Source organism: Phoxinus phoxinus (genome assembly GCF_949152265.1).
Source record: "Phoxinus phoxinus genome assembly, chromosome: 2".
Lineage (NCBI taxonomy): Eukaryota > Metazoa > Chordata > Actinopteri > Cypriniformes > Leuciscidae > Phoxinus > Phoxinus phoxinus.
Genome location: NC_136877.1, coordinates 39,271,544 through 39,290,614, shown reverse-complemented (window position 1 = coordinate 39,290,614; position 19,071 = coordinate 39,271,544). Strand labels below are relative to the sequence as shown.

At 41.6% G+C, this 19,071-nt stretch overlaps 1 protein-coding gene across 1 annotated transcript; it reads left to right on the top strand.

Annotated features, from left to right (window-relative positions):
* The first annotated feature begins 1,866 nt into the window (after positions 1 to 1,866).
* On the top strand, positions 1,867 to 18,838 carry cyp26b1 (cytochrome P450, family 26, subfamily b, polypeptide 1). Its single transcript, XM_079597984.1, has 6 exons — positions 1,867 to 2,841; positions 10,890 to 11,114; positions 13,759 to 14,034; positions 14,170 to 14,325; positions 16,494 to 16,775; positions 17,572 to 18,838. The coding sequence occupies exons 1-6, from the start codon at positions 2,638 to 2,640 to the stop codon at positions 17,962 to 17,964; spliced, it is 1,536 nt and encodes a 511-aa protein (XP_079454110.1). The 5' UTR covers positions 1,867 to 2,637; the 3' UTR covers positions 17,965 to 18,838.
* The last annotated feature ends 233 nt before the right edge of the window (positions 18,839 to 19,071 follow it).

Here is a 19,071-nt window from a genome sequence, read left to right as displayed (position 1 = left end):
TCTCTGAGTAAACTGCTTAAGCTTGAGCGGAAAAGGGCGTTTTTTAAAATGAATGCTGCAATAATAGCTCATTTTTTTATATATACGAAAGGGATTATTTCCATATTATTTTTTTATCCCACTATGGAAACATGGTAAATAATAGCTAGCCACATGCAGATGTTGGCTATGACAGCGTGCGCTGGAATCAGAGATTAGACGTTCTCTCTGTCTCCGCTAGGCGGCAGTGTGTAGTTGAGAGACGCATTCAGGTTGACAGCGGCAGACATCGTGCGCGAAAGAATTTCTTAAGAAAATATCATAAAAAAGACAGAAATCCCTTTAATTTCACAGCGCAAACTCGGGACAGGTTTACTGTGGCTTAGTAAAAAGATAGAAAAGTACAAGTAAACTGCGTAAGCTTGCAGAGGTCGCACTATTTCAAACAGACTGAGGAAATTTAATCGATGGTTTTAATAGACACGCGCTCTCTCGAGGTCCTCGCATTGATCTTTTTTAAACGAAAGCTCGACTCACTATTATTTGAATGCGCTTTAGAATGGTTACGTTTCAAACAAGTGAACAGAATAGCCTATATGACGAGCATCCCTGCCTGTCTCATCCTGAGCATCATCAAATGTGCGCCTCAGGAAGCAGACGTGAAGAGGGTGAGCGAAACAGCTGGAGTTCTGCTCGGCAATGCTCGCCTCATGTGCTGAGAATCATTACATAAATGTCCTTGAGTGATTGCGATCATAAGGTGGCCGTAATTGAAACCACGTCCCGGCTGTATTAGATGACACCAGCACAAATCGGTCACTCAGTGCGCTGGTTAAGCAGAGTCTGTTCAACACTGGGGGGATTCATTTGACATCAGACAGACAGACAGACAGACAGACAGACAGACAGACAGATAGACAGACAGATAGACAGATAGATAGATAGATAGATAGATAGATAGATAGATAGATAGATAGATAGATAGATAGATAGATGGATGGATGGATGGATGGATGGATGGATGGATGGATGAATGGGTGGATGGATGGATGGATGGGTGGATGGATAGATGGATGGGTGGATGGATGGGTGGATGGATGGATGAATGGATAGATATGTTATAAATGTTTCCGCTAAAGTTGGAGAGCTCACGAAAAGAAATCCCGTCAGACTGAGGTAACCACATCAATTTGGCTATCAGCACTTTGTGTTAGTGTCATTATTGATATAATTAACAATATGATTGTTTTAAACACTGTTTTAAATATTATTGTTTTAAAATGTGGGCGCCACAAGGCAGCTGGTATTGTTGCACGAAACGCAGTTTAACAGATTCGCGCCATGAAATTTTCCAATTTTTTTATAGAAATCTTTTTAAAACGTCGACTCCTGAAAGTTATATATAGATAGAAAGAAAACAAATAACAAATGAATGAGTCAATGAATCACCGTATGAATATGTAAATGACTAACATCGCGCATTATAGGCTACAGATGCGCATTTGAACAGTCTGTTAGAAATCATAAAAACTGATATTGAACCAACATGTGGTATAAGATCAGTTTTTTATTTTTTATTTATTTATTTTTTTAACCAAGGGTCGAACCAAGGGTTGAAATCCATGCTGCGTAATCAAGGTGTGACGCATCATTAAGCGCATTTGATATAACCAAGCATAATCCGCGAGTGGCACCTGTGATACGTTCTCAATCGTATGATATGTAGTATTGCAAGTCTCTCTCTCTCTCTCTCTCTCTCTCTCTCTCTCTCTCTCTCTCTCTCTCTCTCTCTCTCTCTCTCTCTCTCTCTTTTGGGCTCTCTTCCAGGTCCCGCACGCTCCAGCGCCCGGCCCGTTCACTTTTCACCCCGCCTCAGTTCGGTGGGGTGGGGTAAGGGGGGAGCCGCTTGCACCCTGGCCGAATGCCGCCTCACTGCCTCCGCTATATAAACACACATTGGAAGCTCGCTGTGCGACTCGAACTCACATTGAGAAACTGTATGTGAAGAGAGAGAGAGCTAGAGCGCAAGGAGAGGTAGAGAGTGAAACCGCATCAGAAAAGGGCTAGCGAGACGCACTACAGTCATCTGAAGATTTTACTGCTCATAGGCATCAAACTTCGGAGGATTATTTATTTCCTTTATTTCTGCGTCTTCCTTATGACCATTACTTGAAATTGAGTGCATTTAAAGAGATTATATCGAGTTTTCCTGTAAAATATTTTTTTTAATAATAACTAAAACCAATTTATTATTATTATCATTATTTTTCAAAAAGCAATTAAATGAGTTTGGGATTTAAAACAAAATTTCCAACTCACGTTTGACAAGTTCACTCCAAATTTACATTTTTAATTTAAAATTCACGGGAATATTGGACAGCGATTTGCAAAATCTAAAATGATATACAAACATTTAAGATCGATTTGTAATATCCAGCATTCTGTTAATTAAACACTTCAATTTATTAATTACAGAACTTTGTTGCGTTGCCTTTTGGTGAGAGAATCTGCTCAGCTATTTTTGCTTTTCAGAATAATTGTAGCAGCAAATCATATCTAACACAGCAAGTCACTCATATACTCCTGAGAAGGCTTAACCACTGTAGTGCTCATCACTCCAAAGAGGTCTCTGAAAACAGCCCCCGGACGTTCACAGCCATGCTCTTCGAGAGTTTTGACCTGGTCTCGGCGCTGGCGACGCTGGCTGCGTGTTTAGTGTCCATGGCACTTCTTCTGGCCGTGTCCCAGCAGCTCTGGCAACTGAGATGGACCGCAACACGGGACAAGAGCTGCAAGCTGCCCATGCCCAAGGGCTCCATGGGGTTCCCCGTCATCGGAGAAACATGCCACTGGTTCTTTCAGGTAAGAGCTTCATCTCCTTGTGTCTTTCCAAGTTTCCAATCGCCTTGCTGTCGCACGCACACCGCTGAGGTGCGCGCCAAGCCCCGCGGGTTCATGCGTTCACCAGTGCATTTATAGTCTCCATGTAGGTAAATGGATTGTTAAAGATAAAGAGTAGGATAAAGTCCACTAATGTTTTTCGCACGTGTGTTCTCGTGCGTAATATTGCGCGTTAAAAAGTGAAAAGCCTGTAGGTTAGTTATCCCCACGTGTGCAATTTAATCCGTGCCATATTTCCATGGTGTTAATACGCTGTCTGTTTTAGATAGCCGTCAGTTTTTGTTTCATACAGCCAGTACTCAATCCACGTGGAACAACCTGTTTGCTGCTGCCAAGAAAGCCGCGCTCAGTTCCAGAAATATTGTAGTCCTTGGCTTCCGATGCGCGCGAGAACACAGCCACTGAGCTCCGCTTGTCAAAGAGCGCATAAACTCTCATTGGCGCGCGGGATGAGATTGATTGCGAGGGCAGGTAGTGTCGCGCTTTCATTGAGCTTCTGTGCAATTACGCGCGCCGGTTAGAAGAGCCCGCGTGTTGTGAATGATGCCGTGCCGTTCTGTCATAATACCCAGACAGCGCGTTGTGCGCATATACTGTACATGCAGGGTATCTAAAAATCAGCCCAGTGGCTATAGTATGTGTGTGTGGTTTTTAAAGGTAATTTATTACACGATCCTAAGCTGTAAAGGGGGGGAAAAAACATAAAGTAAAAATCATGAATAAATGTCTTTCTATAATAAATCCATGGTGCGCACAGGGATGTTCCTGGACATTGGCTTGCACTAGTGGGTTGCTTTAAACTGAGATTTTCTGAGATTCAATAGGGAGGAATGTCCTAGTCTGAGTGGTGTACAGATCAAATTCTCTGGTCAGGAATAGATTCTCCAAACTTGCTGGAAATCCAGAAGAGAATTTCCGTGCAGTTGGCAGGCTCTCTACAAAAACATACTGGCTTGACTGCATCTCAGAGGTACATTTAAAATGTAAAATTTAAAATCAATAGGATTTGGAATGGTCCATTTGTGGCAATATTGTCATTCCTTATGTCTACAGCTCAAGGCACGCAGGACTGCGAGGGGACTGATAGCTGCCATGCAAATGTGCAATTTGAATTGTTGATATCTCTTTTTATTGTGCTTCTGAAAACATGCACTGCTTTTACACCATCCATGTATATCAATACATCAAGAAACCACAACAACTTAGTTGGTTAGCCCCTTTTTTGGTTCATATGTCTCTGCCTGTCGCCTCAAGACTCCGCGAAGCAGCAACTGAATCCATAAGTGGGTCAAATCTGTGATTGACATAGATTTATGGACTTGGAGGAATCTAACTTTTTTTGCGTTCTCTTGCGGTCTGTCTGCTATTATGAATTATGAAATGATTTTGTATTTTGTCTGTGTGTGAATTTTTTCAGGTGACCACAAAAAATATCTGGTCAGAACTTTCTTACTTAGTCCCCTTCTCAACTGTTCTCCAAGTATTGGCTGAAATGGAGCATAAAATGAACTAGGACTATGCCAGGGGCCATTACTTTTTTTGTAGGCTGATTTTGTGAGTTATAGTGAGTTCAGATTGAACATTAAGATAATAATGATAACTATAAATTCATGAACTCCTTAGTGAATTATGCTCTGGTTTGAAATAGTAGCGATAACTCCTTGATATTGCACAGTTCACCCAGTGGGCAACCCTCCCTTACCCTTACCCTTACCCCTACCCCACGTCTCCACCTTGACCCAAATCACTCCAGTCTGGGTGGCAATAAAGCCGCCCACCAGGGGGTCAAAAACACACCCACACCCTGGGACAAAGACTACACGGCTTGGGGCTCTGATCAGAATTCCAGAGAGCATGGCCTATACAGACCTGGGGGATTTGGGAACAGTTTTCCAGCATCCCCTCTCTCTCGCTTTCTGGCTCTCTCCTGGGGCTTGTCGGGATTAGCGAGCATGAAACGGGCATGACTGGCACCAGTGCGGTGTGGCCCCTTTTTCACCTCTGGAACGCACCACCAACCCCTCAAACAGCCTCTTGTCTTTAGGAACAGGGGACGGGGGGTGAAAGCGGAGGGGGCTTGGCAGCAGTAGTGGGAGGAGGAGGAAGGTAGGCGATAGAAAAGAGAAGAAAAGGGGGTCCCCGGGGTGAGCGCTCACACTGCACTGAACAACCATAATCTCTCTCCACAAAGTGTTTCCAGGTCAAAGGGGAGCCCATTCTCTCAGCTGGCCACATTTAGGTTCTTTGCGCTTAATTGTCTCGTGGGCTTTGCCATCCGTTCGGCATTAAGCTAGATCATTTCTCTCTGGTCCCGATTGCTGATTCCAACTGCACTGCCGAAAATTCCCACATCTCCTCTCGTTTATGCACAGTCATGTGTCCCCAACACACCCTCTTTGGTGGGTACACCCAAGGGTGACTGATGGGATCTCAAGTCCTACTGCTTCTGCCCGCTCTTCCCGCCCTCTCTTTGCAGAAATGCTGTCTATACCCCAATGGAGACGGGCCAATGCACACATCCTGAGAGATTCCAACGGGCTATTTCAGTAAATGGACATATTATCTTTATTTACGCTGAGACTGTGGGTCAACGTACGGAGAACTCCCCCCGCGCAGTTACCTGCCGCTCTGAACTAATAAACACAGCAGCCCCCAGACTAAGACACACACACACACACACACACACACACACACACACACACACACACACACACACACACACACACACACACACACACACACACACACACACACACACACACACACACACACACACACACACACACACGCGGATCTAAGGACAAGGGTCAGAATAATGAGTGATAGAAATAAAGAGTACGGAGCAAAACGATGTGCCAAGCTAAACTTGCCGTACACTTTTCAAATCCCCCTGCTCCATCTATCTTTCTTTTCTTCTCGTCTTTCTTTATGGTGGTCGTACGCTGAAGAAACACATCGGGGTGATTCAAACTGCATATGAAACTGCACCCCCAAGTCCCTCGCGTAGCACCCCTGTGTTTAGGTCAACCGTAGCTGATCTGAATAAATATAATTAAAAGGGTTTTTTGTGATTTTAATAAAGGGGTCATTTGTATAACATTTCCACTGGCACACAAAGGCTACATTTATGTAGCGGGAGGCTCGACTGGTGTCCAATTTACACAGAAATTTGTATTTTTAGTCCTGCGTACTCTGTGTGGAATGGGCCAGTGGAAAAAAGCAGTCCTCTTTATTACGCCCCCTTGTAAAATATCTGATAAATTTCTTTTCAAAATAAAATAAACTATTGAACGTTGAACGTGGCGAGTTAACCCTTTCCCCGCCAGAGGCATAGAACAGGCATGTTTTGTGTGAGGTCGAAGATCACATAACTGAACACACATGTAAACACTTCTGATTTGTTTAACTGCTTTGAAATACAAGAATCTGTTATTCGTTTTGTCTGTTTGTTGTCGAATTCATTCGTATTTTAAGGCTTTAAATACATCAAGGATAAAAGTGACAAAAACTATGCAGCTGCACGAGCTTCTGACACAGATGTTCTCCTCCCAAGAGCCCCAAGTGACGTTTGACTTGTGTTTCGCGGTCCAAATGACTGTGGAAAGCTTTTGGGTCTTATCGCTGAAGATCATCTGACCTCAACCTCTAACGGAGTTCTTGAACCCAATCTGCCTTCGCTCAAAACAAACGGGCCTTAATTTGAGTGACAGCCGATTTTACTTGGTTTTTAAGAAAATGAGCTCATACAACAAAGTAACTGTAACCGCGCATTCGTGCAGAAGTGGACGGACGCACCGGGCGCATTCGTGTGTTTGACAGTGCAAGTAAGCTGCAGATTATTACCTCATTGCTTTTCCAGGGTGTGTGGAGATTTTGTGCGTCAGTGACCCTTTTGGGTTTTTTGTTTTATTTTCGTTCTTTGCACGTCTGAGCTTCTGTGGCCTTGTGAAATGAGGGAGGACATTTCTCACCTTCTAGCCAAATGACATCTGCACGGCCAAGCCCAGCGCGTTTGTCTCCACATTTTGCCTCACGACCTGTTCTGCTATTTCCAGCCCGGCGAGTCACTTTTCTATGAAGCAGACTGTGAACATTAAACCATTCTAATCACATTTTCTTTTGCTCACCTCACTGTCATTCACTTCCAAGCTAGAAAACCATGACATTTTCCCATCTTCTATTTGCCTTTTGTACTTTCCGCTTGTACTACACAGGTCAGGACTGGATCCTTTCTGGCTGCCCTTCTGTGTACACTTGTTTAAGAGGGAACCGTTGGCCCCTACATGTGTAAATACACACATGTAGATGTGAGAAATGTATATGTGTTTTTGGTGATGTAGTGTGTGACCATACATTGCACGGTTTCACTACTCCGGGAGAGGTGGAAAAAAGGCCCTGGCCTGGTAAGGATGACAGCATGTGGTGTTTAAAATGGACGTTCTTGTTCCCAGAATGATCAAACACATCAAGTTCACGCAGGTTACACATGACGTCAAAATATAAATCGTCTGAAGGGGAAATATGACAGAACAAAGACCATAAACAAACATAATATAATACAAATTACAAGTTCACTTATGCATAAATGTGTTTATACACAGAAATCAACAGAGGGAGAGAGTTAGGCAGTGCCCTCATGTTGGGGCATGTGTGAAAGACGGCCTTGTCCTGGGTCTGTCAGGTTAAAAAACGGCTCCTTTCTTTCTCTCATACTGACAGGTCCCACTGCTGAGGTGAGCACACACATACTCACACACACAATCATCCATCATCACACAAACTCAGTTCTCACCATGTGGTGAAAGATACTACATTTATTTCCCCCCCTCTTCCCCAGCACTGCTTTTGGATGTGTGTGTGTGCATGTGGTTGTTCATGTCAGCATTACCTCTTGCCCTCACACTCACCTGATATGTGAAATCCTCAGTGTCTTTAAGTATTGCCTGGCTGTGAGCTGGCCAGTGACTATTTCTCTCACCCCACAGACTGTGCACGCAGTGCCTGTGCCCCCTGTCTAACACCTGGCGAGGTCCCGGGATGCCATGTGTCTGTTTGGCCATGGTCAGAGTTTCTCTGGGGGAATCTCCGGTCATGCTGTTTTAGAAAAACAATCTACAAACATTTCTTACTGACTTTTCTGAAGCTCCGATTGGTCGTTTATGATTCTAGAATCTGGAATTCTTTCACCTCTTCCTGATGAGGAACCAAAAAAAAGGCTTTGGATATAATATAATCCCGCCAAAACTATAAAACCCAAAAACAGTAATTTGCTGGAAAATTTGTGAAAACTGAGAAAGAGAAGTGTGAAAGTGTGAAATATGGTTTAAGTTGTCCAGTACTGCAGGGTTTACAGCCATATATTCTCCCACATGTTCAGCCAGGTCGGGTTAAAGAACTTTAGCAGTTGAAAAGGTGAGACTTAATCCCCTTTTGTCTGACCATGTCTAACCTTAATGTGCATATATCTTGTTAGTTGGATTTTATAGTCTCACTATTTAATTAAGCTGATAATTTGTTGTAGGGTTTTGACATTTGCTAAGTCTTCAGAGATCTCAGCCAGTCATGAGCTAAGTTTGTCATTTAAGGTCTCTGGCAATATGGAAGTGCAAGGTCATAGGCGAGAAGAGAGTATAAGAGCATGAGTGAGATCAAGCAAGATATGTAAAGATGGAAAACGAAAGCATCCGCTGAGTTATGACAGACGTTTTTGCGTTATTAGATGTTTGGAAAAAAATGCATTTTTAAATGCAATGCATTTTAGATGATGCACATACATTTACATTCTTTATTATTTGCCGGCATATGTTATAAAAAAAGTTCAAGGCCAAGACATCATTCATGAACTAATCTGTTTATTTGTTTATATCTAAAGGCGAGAAACCCAGCCTCAGACCACAAATACACAATAAGGGGTGGAACGCTTATTTGCCCATCTCAAAAGAGATTGGTTACTGGACTGACGGCACACAGGAAGGATGTTGGGAAGTGCTTGCCCTCAGAGTTAAAGCAGCAATATGCACAGGGCCTGTCCCTTATATTTAAGACCAGGAGATGGGAAAGTCAGTGTGACATGAGCTTCTCAGTCCATACATATATTCTGAAGAGGGAATAAAACCTCCCGGAAATATGCAGTTTGAATTCCACAATCTTTGCTCTCAGTTCTGAACATAAGTAATATTATCATTTGAGCCGTAAATGTCATGAAAGCCCTCCATATGGAAATCTGTCAATGGTAATAAACAAATAAAAAGTAGCAAGTATCCACAGCTACTTTTGAATGGCCATTAATGTAGAAAGCAGAAAGATGCCTCTTGTTTGCAGAATGGTGTAGTTACGGCATCTACCAGCAGAGGCTAACTGGATTCTTGCATTTGCTCTATTCTTTTTTCCCTCTGTGATGGCTACTGGAATGAATTTACTTGTTGTTTAACCCCATGGCGTTTGTTTCAGTGTTTTTTTGGTTTAAAACCCTGGTTGGCTATTCGTTTCACATTTGGACTGGACAGGCATTAACACACAGAGGCATGCACATGCTGAGGTAAAGTGTATTCAGAGTAGTTTCTCTCAGCCAAACAGGAAAAAAAAAGCCTTGCATGCTGCTAAATTTATCCCTGAAAATAAGAGTGTGAGTGTTGGAGTGTGCTTGATGAAACTGGTTACAAAATTTGGTAAGGGGAGGGGGGAGGGTGGCAAGGGGAGCAAACAGCTCTACTGCCACTTCCTGCCATGGGGTCAGTATGTGTGTGTGAGGCTGAGAGGTTACAGGCCGTCTTTATGTGCTCAGCAGAAGTCTCGAGGGCTAGAGACAATTACTGTGTGTGTTATACGGAGCAACTCACTCCAAAAGCTTAGTTTTTATCATGTTTGTAACTACTGAACTGAACTTGAATGTGCTTGAATGACTATAAATTAGAATGAACTTGAACCACTATAAATTAGTGTTACACTCATATAGTACTGTGCAAAATAATGCATTACATTATGTACATACAGCATCAACTGTTGCAACATTTCAGTCAGGCAGATGTTATGGCTACACTTAAAGCATGGCCACGAGACACTATTCAGGTTTATGTGTCTGCCCTGAGAAAGCCTGAAGTGTGTTGCTGTAACACTTTAAACGTCACATTCAGGTTTTTGGGGTAATCACTCTGCTTGTTCTTAAATTATAGAGGTTAAGGGTTGAAAGGTGAAAGTTTGCAGTGTATGTACTGGATTCCTTGCTGATAAGCACATTATACTCATTAGATCATTTCTCTTAGCAAAGGCTCTGATCCTAAAGGCTAAGCTTGAGCCCCTTCTTAGCTAAAGCTAACTGCATAAAGAATGCTGTGAATTGGACCCATATGCCCTTACAATTCAAAAACAAACAAGAGGACTAATCCCACAAGGCTAACACCCTTCATTCCAAATAGCTATTAGCCCTAACACTTCATTACATCTGTAATATTCAGACAGAAATCTCTTAGCCTACAGTGTTGTGTTCAATTTAAGGGGTTATTGCTAGGCTAAAGGTTAATCATTCAATTGGAACTACAAAGGTAAAAATGCTTTTCAGTTTATGGTAGAAAACTGACGGCTGTGGTTGGCAGAAAAAGCGCAGCGACAATGTTTTGAGTATGAGGGTGACACCATACTTTTCATACTTTTTTAACGTATTAAAATCATAATATTTACAATATTGTACTGTACTGAACAGTATTGTCTTCTGAAAATGAATTAAAAGGTAAATTATACTCTTGAAATGTATTAATTTAATATAATATATCATTTAAATATATAATTTATAATATTTAAAATATAATTTTTAACATAGTTTTTTACATACAGTTCACCAATTAACATCAAATGAAATGTATCCGGTCCATTTAGCAAATATGACACTCTATTATAACACAATTTTAACTGTAAACAACATTTTGCATTCAACATTTCGTCTGCTCCACTATTAAATGCCTCTGAGTAACTGCAACTAATGTATTTTCTTCTTTTCTGCTGCTCTTTTTCAGGGTGCAGGTTTCCATGCATCAAGGAGGCAGAAGTATGGGAACGTATTCAAGACCCACCTGCTCGGGCGGCCGCTGATTCGGGTGACGGGGGCAGAGAATGTGCGTAAAGTTCTGATGGGAGAGCACAGCCTGGTCACTGTGGACTGGCCCCAAAGCACCACCACTTTACTGGGTCCCAACAGTCTGGCCAACTCTATAGGAGACATCCACCGCAAAAGGAGAAAGGTCCATATCCAGTTGTTTACTGCTCAAATGTAGTTTTATTATGTGTGGGAACCATCCTTATCTCCTAATGGATGGTTTTTGTTTGCTCCATTTCCCTGCCTTGCCAATGAAAAATGTTTTGAATTAGTCAAAGGACAAAACAGGGAGTAAGAATGAGAGATGGACTTAAAGAAACAAGATAAATGGTCTGCCATCCATAGGTCCAGATTTGGAGATAGATACCCACAATGCCATGCTCCTCTGTTACGCATAACAGTCTGCTCACAATGACCACATGGATTACGCTCATAACTAGCTTCTCCTCAAATCCAACCCATTGTTCTGGGACAAAATAGCTTTTTTGTAGACCATGGTCCTCTTCAGTCACTTGGAGGCTTGAGTTTCACCCCACACACCTGTTCCATTGAAGGGTCAGCGGGGTGTAATCAGTCTGGTTAATCCTCCAGGTCCCGGGCTTCATGCAAACTCCCTAATGACTGCTAATTAGTCAGCCTGCTTCAGACGGACAAAGACCGCCTTATGGACCCCCTTCAACCAGGTTCCAATGTCCCGCTTTGCACACTAATGTCATAAGTGTGTTTTCGTTTGTTTTTCAACCTCTCTGGAGATGTACAAAATTCCATATTTTTGACTGGATGGGTACTTTCAGCAACAAGTTCTGCCCCTAAGCCCTCTGGGACATCCCGATCTGCCCCTTTGAAAACTATTGCTACACATTTACACGTACTAGAGAGATGCTGAGTGCAGACATTGGGTCCAAATGGCCCCAAGAGCTCTGGATGTAGCTAGTGACAATTGCATAGAATATGACAAGTTCAATTTAATATTAAACTGGCTTTGTGTCACTAACAAGATGCACAACTGTTCACTGATTAATATTAGATACAACCAAATCAGACCTCAAAAAGTAGTCAGAGAGCAGTAGACATAAAAGTGATTTTGGTAGAAGTTTGGTAGAATTTATTAGGTTGGCCAGTAGAGGGCACAGGATCTTAATTCTACACTCACCTGCCTACACCAAAGTGCTCTCTCTGTGAATGAGAGATTTTGTTTTAGTCAGCGGGGGAGAGAGAGAGAGAGAGAGAGAGAGAGAGAGAGAGAGAGAGAGAGAGAGAGAGAGAGAGAGAGAGAGAGAGAGAGAGAGAGAGAGAGAGAGAGAGAGAGAGAGAGAGAGAGAGAGAGAGAGAAGAGAGAGAGATTGGAAAAGTAGAGAGAAGTGTAAAGAAAGTGAATGGTTTGGGGGAGAGAATAAAGAGGTCTTTACATTCTGGTCAGACCAGCAGCTTTGAGCAGTTTCATATAATTTAAGACATATGGAAATTATTAGGGTGGGGGAGTTTTAAAAGGCCGTGTGTGTATGTGTGTGTGGAAAGTGCAGTACAAGAAGTCACGTTTTGTAATGAAGACAGGCGGCTGTTTTTTTTCCAGTAGTGTTCTAAATCCTGTATAATGGGGACTGGCATTAGTGCAGCTTGACTGACGTCTGTCTACTACGCAAAGCATCGCAATAGGAAAATAGTAACCTTTAAAATTCCCAAACCAATAAGCAGTATAAATATGGTGTAATATTTCTATATTAGTGTATGGTAAGTAGCTAAGAGAGATGTGTGATGCAAACATGCTCGTAGCCACTCGTTTTTTTTCCCCTCCACACATGTGAACCGCTGTGACGTACCAGAAAAAGATTAGATGTTAGTAATGTAGTAACATGGACAGATCCCTGGAGGTTTTATATACCGGGAGAAGGACTAAGTATAAATGAATTAATAACTAAATGATATACTAACAGCCAGCTAATTGTTAGAGAAGAACAGCACTGAACGGAGACATGAAGAAATAGGCCTTGGCGAAAGAATGTCAGACGTGAGGACAGACAGGAGGAGGACACACAAGTCTCCGCCCTCTTCCCTTTACTACTGGAAAAAAAGCGGGGCGGAGACGAGGTATTTGGAACGAGATGGCATATAAAAAGTGCTATTGTTAGTCGTGGAACATGGATGTTATTTCACTAAACAAACCAGCACAACTGAAGCACATTAGAAATGTGCTGCTGCAGCCAGGAAAATCTTACCTTCGCCTTTCACCCTCACTGCTGATGCAGAGGGAAACTCTCACAGATATTCTGAGAGAGAGGTGGAGGTATAGGTGAGTGGCAGTTAAGAGTATGAGAAGGTCAAAAATAGTGAGGACTTCAGAATTAATGAGAATGTTTCATGCTTCATACTATTAGACAAATAAGCTTGGCCTTTAAGACATTTGTGGAAGACTGACTGTGGCTTCAGGATAATATTTGCATGACATTTCTTGCCTGTAGAGCACAGTTGTGCTGTTCTGTGATGGATGATGTGATTCATGGGCCAGCTGCATTGTGGGAAGTGTAGTTCAGCAAATGCAGGTTCCTAAAGCAGATGTTTAGCACTTTTGGAACAGTACGTCTGCTGTCAGATAGTGTCACATATCTAGACAGGTTCATAAACCTGCATGTTTTTGGAAGCCGATCCCTTCCGCTGCTGGTCATTTAGATCCTGGGCCAATTAGATCATTTTCAAACAACTCATCGCAAAACAATTTATCATGTCATATTTGTTCTCTATTACATTTAGCAAAACAGCAAACTGACCACACTTTCACTTGTGTTTCTCAGATCTTTGCTAAAGTCTTCAGTCATGAGGCTCTGGAGAGCTACTTGCCCAAGATCCAGCTGGTCATTCAGGAAAACCTGCGGTTGTGGAGCTCCAATCCTGAGCCCATCAACGTGTACCGTGAGTCCCAGCGGCTCTCCTTCCACATGGCGGTGCGTGTGCTCCTGGGTTTCCGTGTCTCTGAAGAGGAGATGCGCAGTCTTTTCCACACTTTCCAGGATTTTGTGGAGAACGTTTTTAGCCTTCCCATCGACCTGCCGTTTAGTGGTTATAGGAAGGTAAAATGTCAAAATGCATTGTCTAAATCGCTTGAAAATAGAGGAATGGATTAGATTGTCTCTGTGTATTAGGTGCACAGAGATAAATCAATACTAATCAACTTCAATTAATAAACTTGTTTTGTGTGTTTGCAGGGTATTCGCGCAAGAGACTCACTCCAGAAAAGCATAGAAAAAGCCATCAGAGAGAAACCACTCCACGCACAGGGGAAAGACTACACCGATGCTCTTGATGTACTTCTAGAAAGCGCCAAGGAGAACAACACAGAGCTTACGATGCAGGAGCTGAAGGTGAGCGTAGCACCATTAGCTATGCTTCATATTTTTATGTGCATTTTGGGATATTGCGTAAAAAAAACATGATTACCGTACATTCCCAAACACCAGGCATCCGAACACAAGATAACATGACAGCGTTTCATCTGCACGTATTGCAAGGTGCAAGTATTATTACAGGTATTTTGCGCCAATTTCCCAGGAAGTGATGATTTTGTTCGCTTCATGGAATGGAAACGGTGCTTTAATCACAAATGTTTTATGCGATATTTCAATTTTAAAGTAAAATTCGCAACTTTCGATGGAAACATATAGCTACAGCTTTGTTCCAACTTCCAAAATATTATTTTAAGGCCTCATATGCACGCTTTGCTTTGTGAAGACCGTTCCAAACAGAAATCAACAAAATTTAAAATCATGATATTTAAAACAAACATAGTGAATAAAACTTAATTGATCAGTTACTGTGAGGTGAGAAAAATGTTGATTATAAACATACTGCAATATGATACTGAAACCTATTCATGAATTGTTTCATCAGACTGTGGGTGTTGTTTTTTTCTTCGTGTCATCAGTGTAGCAACATACTAATGTCAGATTCATGGGAATCAAATATGAGCTTCTCTTGTGCACTTTGCCTACTGAACGCTATTTGTGTCGTGTGAGAGTTATTGTTAAGATGGTTGTAGTGCATGTAGGGTGTTGTCAGTCACTAAAGAGTTTCCCTGTTAGAATGCTTTCTCAGAAGGTAGTAGAAGAAAAAAGCAAGGTAGCTCACTAGATGCTGGAGCCTGATAAAAATTGAGTAGCCGCCTAGTCTGTATAATAGTGGACTTCTTTGACACAATGTGCTGTCTCACTACAGTAAAACAGATATTATATCAGACACATTTCAAGACAATTTGAGATGGCATGTCTATTTAATGCTGTTCATAAAACTGTTCATGGATTTCACCACACAGTCATCCTTCCAGTCTCTTTCTACTGATCATTTTCTTTTCACCAGATGATTTAGTTTTCAGTGTGAGGTCAACTTGTGATCACTTGATTACATATTAAAGCAAAAAAGGAAGTCAACACTTTGATTCTGAGAGGCCAACAGTGACTCTCTGACAGCTCACTTTACCCACTGACTGCTCTCTTTATTTCTCGTCTCTCTCCTGCTCAGTTCCCTTGTGTCACTAAAACCGGGATGACAGACATTTAATGATACAGATAATAGTCAATAAATGCTTCCCTGTAGCCTTTTGTTGCTGCTCAGCTCAGAGGTTTTAGCTTTTTTTTCTTTTCTAAGGTACATGTGTAGTCTCCTCAGACAGTGGCGGCAGGAGTGGCTCCCAGGCCTGTCAACACCAACTCACTGGCAAGCAGTTAAAAAGGGAGGGAGGGAGAGAGAAAAAAGAAACCTGTGTAAGATGGCTGCCAAACCTCAAAGAAAAAAGAAGAGAGAAGGAAAGAAAAGAAATAAAAAAGCTCCGTCCTAAGAATTTAGAAAAAGTCAGACTGCGGTGAAGTAGCTGCATGACTAGAGACAATATTATACAGTAACACTTTAGATTAGGGAAACACATATTTACTATTAATTAGTTTTCCCTTAAACTCTTCATTTCTGCTTATTGATAGTAAATAACTTAATTGTGGTAGTGGCTATGTTTAGGTATGGGGTAGGGTTAAGGGATCTAGAATATGGTCATGCAGAATAAGGCATTTGTGCTTTATAAGTTCTAATAAACAGTAAATATGCTAGTAATGTGCATGCTAAACAACTAGTTAATAATGAATAGTGTTCCCAAATCTAAGGTGTTACAATCTTTTTAATCATTAAAGAATCCTGAACATTTTTGTTTTACAGTTTCCACAATGTTTTTTTTTATTGATAATAAGAAATGTTCTTGAGCAGCAAATCAGCATATTAGAATGTATTTTTACTGTATTTTTGATCAAATAAAGTCAGCCATAGCGAGCATAAAGCTCCTTTTAAAAAGCATAAAAACTCCTGACCCCAAATATCATTGAAGACATTTAACCAATTAAATATGACAGACATGAGTTTCTCCAAAGTTTTACAACAGCACAAATCATCAATTACCATGTAAATGTGCCAAAAGTATCAAATATCTTATAGCTTCCATATATCAGTGTCATTTGGTTGAGTTACATCAACTTCTCTCTTTCTCCCTCAGGAGTCCACAATTGAGCTGATCTTCGCTGCTTTTGCCACAACAGCCAGCGCCAGCACGTCTCTGATCATGCAACTGTTGAAACACCCCGCAGTGCTGGAGAAGCTGCGTGAGGAGCTGAGGAGTTGCGGCCTGCTGCACGACGGCTGTCTATGCCAGGGTGAACTGCGCTTGGACAGCATCTTTAGCCTCAAGTACCTGGACTGCGTGATCAAAGAGGTCCTGCGTCTCTTTGCCCCCGTGTCCGGAGGTTATCGCATCGCCACGCAGACCTTTGAGCTCGATGTGAGTTGTCGTGGATTTGCAGTCACATTCACCCAAGAATTTACATTTTCTCATCATTTACTTATCCTTATGTCTTTCCTAACATGTATGACTTACTTCTGTGGGAAACAAAAAAAGATGTTTCGAAAAATGTCTCAGTGGTTTGTGTCCATACAATGAAAGTCGAGTGTTGTTTGGACCACGGCGTTCTTTAAAATATCAGAGAAGAAAGTCATACAGGTTTTGTAAATGATGTCAAAATTATCTTTTTTTGGGTGAACAATGTTTGTAACATTTTGTACTGATGTTAATCTAATCAATGCTCATCTATTTTTATCATTCTAACCATTATTTTAGTTTATTTCTAAACTATTATAGTATGTATTGTGCTGTCAAATCGATTAATCGCATCTAACATATAGGTTTGTGTGTGTGTATATATATATATATATACTCACACATTATATATTCACAAACTTTTATGTTAGATGCAAGTAATCATGATTAGTCGGTTTGACAGCCATTGTATTTATTAATATTTTAAATTGGCTTTTATTTTTATTTAGTCAGTATTCATTTAAATTTTATTTGAAGGTTTAGTCATTTGGTTTTGTGACTGTCATTCTATATATCTTTAATTTATATTTATTTCAGTTGTAGTTTTAGTAATTTTATTTCAATTTAAACTTTTTTTCAGTTAGTTGCCAAGGCAACATTTTTAAGTTTGTCCTATATTTTTATTTTGAACAGTTGTAGTTTCAGTTTTAGTTAACAATAACAACACTTCTTCTAACCCAATTTTTTGTCCGTCTCTCAGGGTGTACAGGTGCCTAAAGGTTGGAGTGTCATGTACAGCATCCGCGACACCCACGACACCTCAGCTGTGTTCAAGGACGTGGAGGCCTTTGACCCAGACCGGTTCAGCCCTGAGCGTAGTGAGGATCGCGAGGGCCGCTTCCACTACCTGCCCTTCGGTGGCGGCGTTCGCTCCTGCCTCGGCAAGCAGCTGGCCACTCTTTTCCTTAAACTCCTGGCCGTTGAGCTGGCTGGAGGGAGTCGCTTCGAGCTGGCCACGCGGACATTCCCACGCTTGATATCAGTCCCTGTGGTACACCCCACAGACGGCCTTCGTGTGAAATTCTTCGGCCTCGACTCCAACCAGAACCAGATCATAGCCAAGCCGAAAGACATGCTAGATGCCACCGTGTGACAGACTGAGAACTAACAGACTTCATATTTGGAGCTGTCACCTGAAGTTCTGTAAAAGACTCTCATTTGCCAAAAATGTATAGTCTATCATTTGTAAAGAAGTATATCATAAATATATAAATTTAACGGAACGTTTTGCTACATCAGGAGAGCACAAGAGGAAGGTTTCAGAAAAGAAGACAGATCCGGAGGGTTAAAGGGACAGTCATATAAGCCGATGTAGATTTCACAGGGTATGGCCAGTTCTGCTTTAACCAGCGCAGGACGGCTCTGGAGGAATCAGTCTTGAAATAGTTTGAGATGATTGTTTTTTGTTTGTGTGCAAGTGTCTGGATGGTGAGTTCATTTATATGTATATACAGTATGTGTGGTTTGTGTGTGTGTGCGTGTAAATACACGACATGTTTTTCTCGTGCAAATGTGTGCGCGTGCCTGTTTGCGTGCGTGGACAGGTTGTTATTCAGCTAAGGTATTAGCAGTTAGAGTAGGCAGTGTAAACTAGAATGAATGGGATGACTGTAATTTACTCAGGTGTGTTAGCAGTACAGAAGGAGCTTTCAGACTAACCCAGTACTTGTTATACATGCTCTGTACATAAGTGACAATTCATAATATTCTTTTTAAGAGAGCGTGAAAAGGAGGCGAGAGATGAAGAGAGATATATAACTAGACAGAGACTATGAGAGAAAATGAACCTGTGCAGGCTCTCGAAACAAGCTATAGAGGGAATGAGGGACTCATTCCTGCTGCAAATTTTTATATCTGAAGACATTTATGAAAAAAAGTCTGTCGTAAACTGTCGTATATGCTGCTTTGGGAGTCGCTTTTTATTTATATGATGGAGCAGAGTGCCAACTGACCTCTGCTGCTCCACATCAATATGAAGAAATGATACTGAACATACAGTAGATGGTGGTGGACCGGAGTGGACAATCATCAGTCATTCACTTTATAAACCACCAATCAGGAGAGTTTTCTTGAGATGCCTCTGAAGGGACTTTAAAAGCAGTTGAGTGAGAGGCAATAGGATTCCCCAGTGCGGGTTCTTCTTTCACTTCCTCTACATGCCACGCGAAGGACTTTTCTTTGATAAAATATGCCACTGATC

What these genes read in the sequence shown, in the direction of transcription:
- cyp26b1 (XM_079597984.1), top strand. Translation starts at nt 2,638, where the DNA reads ATGCTCTTCGAGAGTTTTGACCTGGTCTCGGCGCTGGCGACGCTGGCT. An exon ending in TTACGATGCAGGAGCTGAAG is followed by an intron (nt 14,326 to 16,493) that starts GTGAGCGTAGCA and finishes TTTCTCCCTCAG; the next exon opens with GAGTCCACAATTGAGCTGAT. An exon ending in CGCAGACCTTTGAGCTCGAT is followed by an intron (nt 16,776 to 17,571) that starts GTGAGTTGTCGT and finishes TCCGTCTCTCAG; the next exon opens with GGTGTACAGGTGCCTAAAGG.